A 12,768-nucleotide genomic window follows, 5' to 3' on the forward strand; every position below is an offset into this window, starting at 1 on the left:
ATGCAGGGCCGGAGTCTCTGCTGTGGAAGTGTTTATGCACTAGGGCCACTAATCTCCAAGGGGGCATCTCCTATCCCCACAATCAGTGGGGTATGCTCTTAAATAAATCAAACCTTAGGGTATTTTTTTTTTTTTTAAGATTTATTTTATTTTAGAGAAAGAGAGACAGAGCACGAGCAGGAGGGGCAGAGGGAGAGACAGAATCTCAAGCAGACGTCAGGCTGAGCGTGAGGCCTGACTTGGGGCCTGATCTCACGACCCAGAGACCACGTCCTGAGCCGAAACCAAGAGTCGGCTGTTCAACCGACTGCACCACCCCAGATGCCCCCAGAACTTTAGCTTTTATTTTTACTTATTTATTTTAAGCTTTCACTTATTCATTTGACAGAAAGAGCACAAGCAAAGGGAGCGGCAGGCAGAGGGAGAGAGTGAAGCAGGCTCCCCGGCAAGCAGGAAGCCAGACACTGGGCTGGATCCTAACCCCAGGATCGCGACCTGAGCCGAAGGCAGACGCCCAACCGGCTAGTCACCCAGGCGCCCCAAAACTTTAGCTTTTCATGCAAGCACAGCTATCCCCCTAGTCAAGCTAATATCACCTGACAACACAAGCTAACACATGGGCAGATAGGAGAGGTAAGTCATAACTTAAGGAAATGTTTCATAAAGCATTTAAGGAAAGCTCCCAAGTACACCTAAAATGGGAATGTGACATGTGAAAATTCTAAACACATTCATTTTAGGGGAGCATGCCTATTTTACAGACTATAACACGACCTTTTTTTAGGAACACAAAACACGACAAGTGTTTGGGACAGAATATAGAACTGTCCTCAGGACTAAATATTCAACAAGAAAAATCTATCTCCACGAAAAAAAAAAAAAAAACCCTCACTGGCCACTGCACCCTACCACAGGGAATGAGTAGAAAGAAGAATTAAATGAGCTTCTGCCTGACCTTCATTCACATGTTTGAATGTAAGCTGTGTTCTAAACACTCAAGTTTCCTGAAAAGCCCCTGCCAGACATCTTGAGGCTATTCATTTCCTGACTGTAAGGCTGAGGCTAGCAGTGGGGACTTCCTGGGCAGACTGGGGCGGGGAGGGTGTCAACCTGATGTTCCTTTCCACTAACTCACTGGACCCACCTGGTCCCAGACCGTGACACGGCAACCTGGGTTCAAAACAGTGTGTCTCCCAGCCTTCTGGCCGGGATGGAAGTCTAGACTACTGCTCTACACATCCAGTCTGAAAAGAGCTATCACCTCTCCCTTCTGTTGCTCAAGTCTGAAACCATAAGCAGCAATGCCAGTGCTCTGGGGCACCTTCTGAAGACACCCCCAAGTGGCTTAGGACTCCTGCAGTTGGATTTCCCTTCCTGGCCTGGGGAGGTCCAGCAGAAGGGAGTCTCTTTTCAGGAGAAAGGAGGCCCCCATGTCATTATCATAAGCTTGACTGTATTAGTGTTTGGTCAGGAGGTCTGCCAAGGGTACAGAAGGAGAGGCAGATAATAAAGACTGGATAACTGGTAGGAGACAAATTTAGAGTTGCCATCCCAGGAAGAGACTGCCTAACAATAAAGTGGCCCCATACTTCTTTCTCTACTCACAATTTACACCATACTAGTTTTAACAAAGGATTCGAGAAAGCTAGCTACCACACACGAAATGGTGTCTCTGGAAGTAAGGAGCCTCAGTGATTTCTTGCTTAATAATTATTTTTCAATTACAACACAACTACTAAGAGCATAAGTGCCCACTGGAGTGGTACGTAACATTTCATTACTACTAGAAACCACAGGAATGTTCCAGGGAAACAGATGATCATCATTTAGTGAGGTGGAGTCTCGCCAAAAGCCCAGGCTAACATCCAGATGCCTGCAGATCAGCTAAAATCCCTTTAAAGGGCTTAGGCTCTCCAGACACTAGTTTTACATCTTTTCTGGAAACTGGGAGTTTTTACGGGAGGATGGTTAACTATCTGAAAACCTTGGGATCCTACACTGAAGGCCCCAGTTAGATGGGTGGCGAGTCCAATAAGCAAGATTTCATCTTCTGTAGCTCCTGGATCTCGTCACTGCAAGGGCCATAGTGCACCAGCAGAACCTTTTCGGCCCTCTCAATTGTGTTCAGTGCTTCTGGGATCGCAAACCTGAACCGAAGGAGGTAAAAGGAGTGAATCCACTCATTCAGTCAAGCAAACATTAATCAAGGGCCTACTCCCACCCTGTGAAGCATACAAAGTTGTCGAAGATCAGTTTGTCTTCAAGGATCTCACACTCAGGAAGGGTAGGGGAGAGACTTTCACAAGCACACTGCAAGGCAGAGTTTGAAAACAAAGTGAAGAGAGAAAGCATGAAGATTCTAAGGTCCTGAGAAACAGGCAAATCTCAAAGGGTTCCATCGGGGATTTATCCCAGGGTTTACTCAGGAGTCTTCACCTTCAGGTAACCAAGCCCACCCCAGACCTGACTGCAGCCCTGTTCTCTTGACCCAGTGGGAGGCCTCTGTGTCTCAGGTGTCAGGCCCACAGATCATTCATAATCTTAGAATCGAGCTTCAAACATTGCCTCGCCCTCAAGTGCACCAATGGCAGCTTTATCAAGGCTGGAAGGAAATGCTGCATCTAGAAATAGGGCCTCCCCATGATCTCACTGGCAAAAATGGATGACATCCGCATAGACTGTTCTTTCCTTTAAACCTTCAAAGCAGGGTTTCTCTGCCTTGACACTACTGATATTTTGGGCCGGATAACTGTTAGCTGTGGGGGGCTGTCCTGTGCATTGCAGGATGTTTAACAGCATCTCTGGCCTCTGCCCTTGATATGACAACCAAAAATGTCTCCAGACATTGCCAAATGTCCCCTGGGGGCAAAATTACTCCTGGTTGAAAACAACTGCTTTAAAGGAACAGGATGGGGGAAGGAAGGTCCCCTGGAGTTAAAGGTGCTGAGAACAAGGGCGTGAGGGAGGCGTGAGGAAGCAGAAAGCTGAGGAGAGCCGCCGAGATGTGGGTGGTGGGGCCATATGGGAACTGCTCCCTAGGAATGTCCTTCAGTGCTAAGAGCTTTCCCTGTATCTCTCAGGAGGAAATTCTAGAGCTTCCAGTTTATCAGCAAAACAGAAGGAAAGGAGTTTTCCTAAAGGGGAGATTGAGAAGTTTCCACGTGCTTAAAAGCACCACAGGAGAAAAGGAACGCTGAAGAGCCTAATAAAAAAGTGTGTGGCCCAGAGGGCATTAGGAAACCAGAGAAAGACTTACCCATTGAAAAAGAGCTGGGCCAGTTTGAAGAGCTCGTGGCCCATTTCAACACTGGATGGCCCATGCTGAGCCTCAACCACTTGGAGACTCTTCTGCAGATGGGCAGCTGACTTCTGCCAGTCCCCTGCAGAGAAAAGAGAAATCTGGTTCTAGAAGAGAACCATAGTCAACTGTCAATGAACATTTTCAGGGTGAGGAAAGCTCAGTGGAAGGGGAGGACCGCTTCAGCTCAAAGACCGAGAGGTGACCAACCAGATGAGGCTGGGCTCAGGACCAAACACATGAGGCACACATGGTCTTTGCAGCAGAAAATGAAGACAGACACGTGCCATACCTAAGGCAGCGTACGCCTGCGCCAGGGCATCCTCCATTTCGCCTACCACGCTGTGTTCTGGTGACAGGAAGTTCTCGGCATCGTGTCGGCACCCCAACAACAGCTGAATGGCTTGCTCTATCAAAGCAAAGGAAGGAGGCCTCGTTACTACATAGACCCAGTTCTAGAAACGAAAACCCAGCTCTTAAGTTCCATACTGGCTGGGCCGAATGGGGAAACCCCACTTTGTCCCCTTGTTGTGACAGACCCACAGTGTTTGTTCCCATAAAGCTGTTGTTCTCTCACAGCTTCTCTTTCAGCAGAAGAGGTGTGAGGTGAGGCCTCCCCACATGGATCCTGGGTTTCCAACTTCAAGTGGCAAGATTCCACTTATGATCATCATATCTCTTGACTTAGATATCTAAGTTTAAGGTCAACTTTCACAAAGTCGGGTAAATAAATTTCTATGACGTCAAGTTCTAAGACAGAGTTTGCAGGCTTGTGGAGTTCCACAAGCCTCACTGAAAACAGCAGGATGCTTCTGTCCTCTAGGCACAGGCTCCACTGCTCCCTAGACGAGAGGAGGCTCTGAGGAGAGCAGAGCAATCTCTCTAGGAAATTAGGCCATTAGGCCCTGGAATTAAAATGACACCGAACTTCTGGAACTGCACAAAGATCACGGATGTCAGAGATAACCCTTTAGTCATCATGGGGTACTTGAACTTAAGGTCTCTGCTACCCAAGAGAACAACAGCTTAAATCATCTGGCCCTTTACAAGGACACAGCACAAACTCAGGCGGTTCGGGCTCTGTCTCACTGGCCTGCGCAGCCATCTTGTGGCTGGCACGGGGATAATTACATGTAATTGTTTAGTCATCACTGCGAATCCTCAAGTCCAAGGTGATCCCAGAATAAATACAAAGGGAGGGGCTGGAGGACCAAAGCAGGGAGCAAGTCTCACCTAATTGACCGTTTCCGAGAAGCTTCTGGGCCCCCCCAACCTGCCGCTGAAGGTCCTGTACCCGAGAGATGAGGTGATCCCTGCTGACCGATTCCATACAGGACGTGCCGCCACAGCTCAGAACGTCACCTCCCTGTGAAAGCCAGTTTTGTCTTTATTCCTGTACCCCCATCGGTTAGCAACACCGCATGTGTTTTACATTATAGGGTCACTCTGCAGCTTCCAACCCTATGGGGCAAAGAGATGCCCTAATAATACACCACGACCAAAGCCTGACTCAGTTGGGTTTGACGCAGCAACTCTAGTGAAAGCCCTAGGCGATCCATCCCTGAGATTTAATTTTTGCAACCAAAATTAAACTGGCACAGATTAGAGTTTCCTTCCGTCTCTATACCCCTCTCTTGGGTCTGTATGGGTCCAGAACTTTGGATGACGGACAGATTTCCAGTGATTATGAAGAAGCCATCAGAGTAAAGTCATTGAAATCACTCTGTTATGCACCTGAAATTAATGCGACATTGTGTGCCAATGATACTTCCATTTTAAAAAAAAAAAAGGGGTGCCTGGGTGGCTCAGTGGGTTAAAGCCTCTGCCTTCAGCTCAGGTCATGATCCCAGGGTCCTGGGATAGAGCCCCACATCGGGCTTTCTGCTCAGCGGGGAGCCTGCTTCCTCCTCTCTCTCTGCCTGCCTCTCTGCCTACTTGTGATCTCTCTCTGTCAAATAAATAAAATTTAAAAAAAAAAAAAAAAAGAAAGAAAAAGAAAAAGCCAGGGGTGCCTGGGTGGCTTATTCAGTTAAGCATCCAACTCTTTGGTGCCCTGCATTGGGCTCCATGCTCAGTGCAGTCTGCTGGGCATTCTCTCTCCCTTTCCCTCTGCCCCTCCCACTAGTTTTCTCTCTCTCTAAAATAAATAAATAGGGGCGCCTGGGTGGCTCAGGCGGTTAAGCGCCTGCTTTTGGATCAGGTCATGACCCCAGGGTCCTGGGATCAATTCCTGCATCAAGCTTCTTGCTCAGCAGGGTGTCTGTTTCTCCCTCTGCCTGCCTCTCCTTCTGCCTGCCACTCACCCTGCTTGTGTGTGTGCACTCGCTCTCTGACAAATAAATAAAATCTTAAAAAAATATATATTAGGGATGCCTGGGTGGCTCAGTTGGTTAAGCGGCTGCCTTCAGCTCCGGTCATGATTGAGTCCTATATTGGGCTCCTTGTTCTGCGGGGAGCCTGCTTCTTCCTCTGCCTTTGCCTGTCTCTCCGCCTACTTGTGATCTCTCTGACAAACAAATAAATAAAATCTTAAAAAAAAAGAAAAGAAAAGAAAACCAATAGAAAGAGATGCCAGGAGAGGCCTTCCCACATCTGACCTTAGGTTTGTAACTTCAGCTTTACAACACGACCAGCTCTACAATATACTTATGGCTCCCCAAAGAATACCATCTCCTCAACAGAGAAAATTTTTGAGGTGGACTTTGGCTATTTTTTATTTATTCACTTATTTATTTTGGGGCAGAGGGGCAAAGAGAGAGGGAGAAAGAGAATCTGAAGCAGGTTCCATGCCCAGCATGGAGCCCCACACTGGGGCTCGATCCCAGGACCCTGAGATCGTGACCTGGGCTGAAATAAAGAGTTGGACGCTCAACCAGCCACACCACCGAGGTGCCCCATTTGCTGTTTTTTAAATGCCAGTGTCTCGACCCTCATTTGGCAATGGCAACGTGATTTCTCATGGGGATCCTCTCCCATCCTCCCACAGCCAGTGCCTGGTGGCCAGGGGGGTGGCCATGTGGCTTGCATCTGACCCATTCCTCTGGGCCAAATGGCTGGAGGAAAACGATGGGAGTCTGATTAGCCACCAGCCATGGGTATCAGGTAAATGAAATGCCATAAAATTTTTGCCCAGACTGCTGTTAGAGGAGCACACATCTAGCCTCCCAAGCCAGAGGCTGTGAGGCTGGATATCTTGCTACCACCAGAGGAAGTCTGTTTGGGCTAATCGAGAAAGCAGAATTGAGGGAGGCAGAGAGAAATTGGGTCTTGGTGGCATTATCTGAGCCCTTGGATCTCTGATTATCCCGTGTGTGTGTTCCCCAAAAAGAGAAGAAAGTAGGGAAAAAAAAAGTCGTTAGCTGAAATATCCTCGTCCTGGGACCTTTCAGTGATTTACTTGGGCAAATAACTTCTCAGGGTCTTCCCAACCCCAGACTGGTTCAGGGGGGATTTTCTGTTATGTGCAAGACACAGGGGGCCAGCCTCTCATGTAGTTCCGGGGAAAGGTGCGGGCAAGATGGGCTGAAGGGGAAGACACTGCGGCTCTCAGCCTCTCCTAAAGATGTACGGCCTCCGGGCTGGATGACAGACCAGTTCCAGCAAATGTGGAGAGAGGAAGGGAGGAGAGAGCTTCACCTGCAGGAGCGCTCCGCAGCGGCCACAACAGAATGCCTCCCACCGGGGCCCGACGGTGGCTCTGTGCTTCTCCTTCTGACACACCGGGCAGCTGCAGTCAAAGAAGTACTGAGCCCTCAGCTTCTGCTGCCTCTCGGCGACGGCCATCCTACTGTGGTGAGGCCCTGTGGAGAGACCACACTTGGCCGATGTTGAAGGCAAGGGAGAGTCGAGCGCTACTTACAAAAACTTCAGCTCAGCAGGAGCGATCCTCCACCATGCGATGAGTACCCTTACTTAAACATTTGTGGCACTAGATAGAGAAATAAGCTTCTAAGTTGCAAGGGAAAAAAACCCCTAAAGCTAGTCTTTGCCCGTTTTTTTGAAGAGGAAGTTTATGGGATTAAGCAGGGAGATACATGATAGCTTAGACACAACAGGGCCAAGGAAGGAGGCCAGGAGCCACCCCCCCTTTTTTGGCCTCAGTGTGTACTGCCTTCACCTGTCTGGGGGTTTGCTCATTCTCATTCGCCCTGTCCTTTCCTGCCAGAGAAGGGTGGCCCGTGATGAGGAGGGAGGGCTCACCATAGCAGTGCAGTATCTCTTGCCCTTTTGCAATCTTCTCTGATGCTCGGACGGTGGCGACGGTGCTAACGAAGGACATGCTGGTGTTGGGGCTGCAGGAGTGGTTCAGGAGGCTGACAACAGGGAAGATGCCTGTTGCAAGGCGGACCTGCCTGCTGTTGGTGACGTTGTTCTCTTCAGATCCTGAAAGCGTACAGGAAAAAGGAAAAATGTGTCAGGACATTAGTCTTGGCCTCGCCGTCCATCCCTCAGAAGATGAGCTGGGCCACTGGGCCTGAAGCCCATCTGAGTCAGAGCTCTGGAGCCGGATCCAACAGACATCAGATGGAACATGACTCACAGCAAACCCTTGTCCCCAGGAAGCAAAGCAAATGAACACATGAAAAGTCCACCGGAATCCTGGAACCTAACCACTGTGTCTCAATTCCAGAAAAAATCCAAAGATTAGAATGCATTAAATAATAATAATAATAATAATAATAATAAAGGAACTGTCAGTCAGGAGCCTTCTAGATAGACAGCTTCATAATGTTCACCAGGACACAGAAATGAGAGTACCTGCTGAGGTTATTTCCCAAAGGCTTCTATAGTTGAAGCTGCTTTTGTTTAACTGGTCTTTGGTTAGTTAATAGAATAAGTAACCTAATTGTTCTCTCAAACTAAGTAGGTTTATAATATATTTTTAAAAACCGTATTTCTTAAGCTTACCTGGTTCCTTGAGCCGTCTGTCCCAACTTTGTGGGAAATCAGACAGCAGCAGTTGTCATTGAAAAAAACCTCTCTGGGGGCACCTGGGGGACTCAGTTGGTTAAGTGTCTGTCTTGGGCTCAGGTCATGATCCCAGGGTCCTGGGATCGAGCCCCACATCGGTCTCCCTGCTCAGTGAGGAGCCTGCTTCTCCCTCACCCTCTGCCCCTCCCCAAGTGTTCATACTTTGTCTCTCTCTCTCTCTCAAAAATAAATAAATAAAATCTTTGGGGAAAAAAAACAAAAAAACCCTAAAACCTCTGTGGAAGGGCCCTACTCAAGAGAGTCTCATGTCCCAAACAATCTCTTCTTAGAAACACAATTAAACAGCAATTTAACGACATGATTGAAAATTGGGAAGGAAGGAAAAGGCCTTCAAGCAGTGAGGCTATTTCTGCACCAAAGCTCCCACATTTAGATTTACAGATGAGGAGGTCTGTATCCTCTCATGCAGTCCTATTTGCTCTTATTTTAGCCACGGTTTTAAATGGCTTGGTTATTCAGTTCCTCAGCCCAGAGCAGTCGAGAAACAGAACTAATAAGAGGCAGGTTTTCTGACAATGGCAGGAGACAGGAAGACAGACAGGAGAGGGAGGCAGAAAACTTACATAAGAATAACAGCCTCAGGGCAAACAAAAACACTAGTACCACTCAAGCTTTACGCTGTGACACTTTCTTAACCAGAGGTTCCTAGACTGATGGCCTATCTGAGTGGGTTTTGTAATAGCCATACCTACCCATCTCAGGGAGACGGATGCACAAGATAGATAACCTTGGGCATCCAGAAAGGCTTGAAGTTGTGTTTGGTAGCCTTGGTTGGAAGCACGAGGAAACTGTATTTTCTTTCTTTTTAAAGACTTATTTATTTATTTGACAGACAGAGAGCACAAGTAGGCAGAGAGGCAGGCAGAGAGAGAGAGGAGGAAGCAGGCTCCCTGCTGAGCATCGAGAGCACGATGCAGGCAGGGCTCCATCCAGGGCTCGATCCCAGGACCCTGGGATCATGACCTGAGCCGAAGGCAGAGGCTTTAACCCTGAGCCACCCTGGCGCCCCAAGGAAACTGTATTTTCAACAGAACTGGTTGAAATCTGAATGATTCTCATACTTCAGAGGGAAGCTTTCAGTTTTCCGCATAACTGAAAAGCCATCAGCTAATTGTCCCGTCCCTGTGTATGCCAGGAATTTCAACACACCAATCTCCGAAGAACTGAAGTAGTCGAGGGACAAATGCAATGAATAAAGAAAATATCATGAACCACCATGTGGAAATATTCTAGAAAGGAAAACACTAAATACAGGAATCATGTTGTCTCTCTGCAGACCATTCTATTATCTGTTGCTATGGAGGACGAGAACAGAACAAGTCAATAAAATTCACAGGGAATCCAAATGACTCAATTGGAGTCAACAGTCCCACAAATTGTATTGAAATCTCTCATCAGAGCTGCTCTTAAGTATTCGGCAGATTTTAGTTTACCCTCCCTTCCCCCCTCCAATGCCTACCTTCTGGTGGATGTGCTAATGAGCAGTGAAAATGCTAAAAGGTAGGCAGCAGGAAGGAGCAGTACAGGGCACGAACAGTTTGTAGTCTGAATAATCAGCCTCTGCATAATTAAAAGTTGACTTGCATTCCCAACTACTGATAACTGGCAAGCTGTATTAACAGTTGCTAAAATTTTCCCAGAAAAAAATTATCACAATACAGTGAGTAATGTCAGCTTCGTGAATTATTTATAGATGATTCTCTAACATAAGTAGGCCTAAGAACTGAGTGGGGTGAATATTTATGTCAGAGTTGAGTCTCTAATTATTTCTAAAAATTAAGTATTGACTTAAAAAAATTATCCAATATTTTGCATTAGTCATCTGTTAGCAGAGATAATGGAAAGTGAGAATATATATGTACCTTATCAACTAAATTTAATATGTGACATTTCGTGTATAAAACAAAAACCAAAACAGAGAGGGAGTGATTCTTTATTTTACTAAAAGGGTACACTGATAATATCCCTTAGTGGATTTAAAATGGATTCAAGGGGGCGCCTGGGTGGCTCAGTGGTTTAAGCCTCTGCCTTCAGCTCGGGTCGTGATCTCGGGGTCCTGGGATCGAGCCCCGCATCAGGTTCTCTGCTCAGCGGGGAGCCTGCTTCTCCCTCTCTCTCTGCCTGCCTCTCTGCCTGCTTGTGATCTCTGTCAAGTAAATAAATAAAATCTTAAAAAAAAAAAAATGGATTCAAGGGGCACCTGGGGGTCCCAGTCAATTAAGTGTCTGACTCTAGATTTTGGCTCAGGTCATGATCTCAGGGTTGTGAGATCAGGCCTTGTGTTGGGCTCCACTCTCAGTGGAGTCTGCTCTCCCTCTCCCTCTGCCTCTGCCTCTCCCCTCATGTGCTCCCTCTCTCCCTCTCTCTCCAATATATACATAAATCTTTAAAAAAAAAAATGGATGGGCATCTGGGTGGCTCAGTTGGTTAAGCAACTGTCTTCAACTCAGGTCATGATCCTGGAGTCCCAGGATCGAGTCCCGCATCAGGTGCCTTGCTCTCCCTCTGCCCTCTCCCCTCTCATGCTCTTTCTTACTCACTCTCTCTCTGTCAAATAAATAAATAAAATCTTTAAAAAAATAGCTTATTAACTCTTAAAAATGGGATTCAAGTACAGAAAAAAGATCCATTCACAATACTTCCAGAATATACCTATCCTGGTAGATATTTTGTACCACAAGAAATTTGTGTGTATGTCACACAAATAATCAACCACACAAACTGGACGTAGATTCCTTGGCTGCTGAAGAGTGAAAGCAAAGGCCAGTGAACTAATCTGAACCTACATGGAACCTCATTAAGCCTTGTAATGAAGCCAGATACATCACAAATCTGCCATTCCCTCTGAGACAGAACCATACGGACCAAAGTCTACAATATCATCAATGGCTAGTTCTGTGCCTTAAGATTCATACCAAAGAAAGGTTTCTGAGGAATGCTGATTAAGTAGTATTTATGCAAAGATAATAACATACACTTTCATAGGTTTCATTCAAAGCCTATCCTAGTTAATGCCTGAATCCTTCTGTGCTGCTAATGAAAGACCTGCTAAAGAGATTCCATAAGAACACTAACGGGGAAGTGTTGGAACCCCAAAGAAATAATAAGAAGGGATATATCAAGATTAGAAATATGAGCTGACTAAAACAAAATTAGAGGGCGCCTGGGTGGCTTGGTGGGTTAAGCCGCTGCCTTCGGCTCAGGTCATGATCTCAGGGTCCTGGGATCGAGTCCCGCATCAGGCTCTCTGCTCAGCAGGGAGCTTGCTTCCTCCTCTCTCTCTTTCTCTCTGCCTGCCTCTCTGCCTGCTTGTGATCTCTCTCTGTCAAATAAATAAATAAAATCTTTAAAAAAAAAATTAGATAGGATTCAAAACTGAAAGTGAACATTGCTGGTAGGAGTGTAACTGGTGTAACTTTCCTGGAAGGCAATTTTGCAGTATTTATCAAGTGCCTTAAAAATGTTCTTATGGGGGCGCCTGGGTGGCTCAGTGGGTTAAAGCCTCTGCCTTTGGCTCCGGTCATGATCCCAGAGTCCTGGGATCGAGCCCCGCATCAAGCTCTCTGTTCGGCAGGGAGCCTGCTTCCTCCTCTCTCTCTCTCTGCCTGCCTCTCTGCCTGCTTGTGATCTCTGTCAAATAAATAAATAAAATATTAAAAAAAAAAATGTTCTTATGGGGGCGCCTGGGTAGCTCAGTTGTTAAGCATCTGCCTTCGGCTTAGGTCATGAGCTCGGAGTCCTGGGATCGAGCACCACATCAGGCTCCCTGCTCAGCAGGAAGCCTGCTTCTCCCTCTCCCACACCCCCTACTTGTGTTCCCTCTCTCTCACTGTCTCTCTGTCAAATAAATAAATAAAATCTCAAAAAAAAAAGTTCTTGTAAGGGGTCCTGGGTGGCTCAGTCAGTTGGGCTTCCAAGTCTAAATTTCAGCTCAGGTCACGATCCTGGTGTCATGGGATCAAGCCCCACCTCAGCAACACTTGAATCTGCTTGAGTTTCTCTCTCCCTCTGCCCCTCTCCCAGCTCATGCACTCCTGAAAACATGCTCTCTTTCTCTCTCAAATAAATAAATCTTTAAAAAAATAAAAAATGTTCACATTAAAAAAAGTTCCTATTGTTTTAATTACTTTTAGTATTTAGAAAACTAGTTAATATCACAAAAGGAATACATGGTAGTCAGAAAAAAATTACAAAGTAAAAATTATAAAGAAAATAAGTCATCTGTGAGCCTATCAGCCAGGTACAATAGTTTGGGGCATTTTTTTCTAGGCCTCTGTCCAGTCTTATATATGAAATTCCCATGTGATACACAGCAATTTGTAATTTACTTCTCTTCACTTAACACATTATGGCCATTTCTTTATATTCTAACCTAAAATGCATATTATAGCTAAAAAAAAAAAAAGAAGGCAACACAGTAACCCTGCCAATGTGATAGGGAAAAATGGTATCTTGTTTTAAGTACAGGAGAGGCTAAA

At 46.3% G+C, this 12,768-nt stretch overlaps 1 protein-coding gene across 3 annotated transcripts in view; it reads right to left on the minus strand.

Moving 5' to 3' along the window:
- Positions 1-340: 340 nt before the first annotated feature.
- SMYD4 (SET and MYND domain containing 4) overlaps positions 341-12,768 on the minus strand; it is a 53,810-nt gene continuing 41,382 nt past the window's right edge. For 2 of the 3 annotated variants that reach the window (XM_045069998.1, XM_045069999.1), the window contains exons 6-11: positions 7,499-7,690; positions 6,935-7,098; positions 4,532-4,664; positions 3,591-3,707; positions 3,257-3,380; positions 341-2,147 (exon numbers count right to left, since the gene is read on the minus strand). In XM_045069998.1, the coding sequence (XP_044925933.1) occupies positions 2,012-2,147; positions 3,257-3,380; positions 3,591-3,707; positions 4,532-4,664; positions 6,935-7,098; positions 7,499-7,690 (866 nt within the window). In that variant the 3' untranslated portion in view covers positions 341-2,011. The remainder of the gene's footprint in view (positions 2,148-3,256; positions 3,381-3,590; positions 3,708-4,531; positions 4,665-6,934; positions 7,099-7,498; positions 7,691-12,768) is intronic. The other variant, XM_045070000.1, reaches the window with a different exon arrangement.

This window comes from Mustela putorius, unplaced genomic scaffold (genome assembly GCF_011764305.1).
Source record: "Mustela putorius furo isolate JIRA1106 unplaced genomic scaffold, ASM1176430v1.1 tig00003962_pilon_pilon_pilon, whole genome shotgun sequence".
In the NCBI taxonomy this organism is placed as follows: Eukaryota; Metazoa; Chordata; class Mammalia; order Carnivora; family Mustelidae; genus Mustela; species Mustela putorius.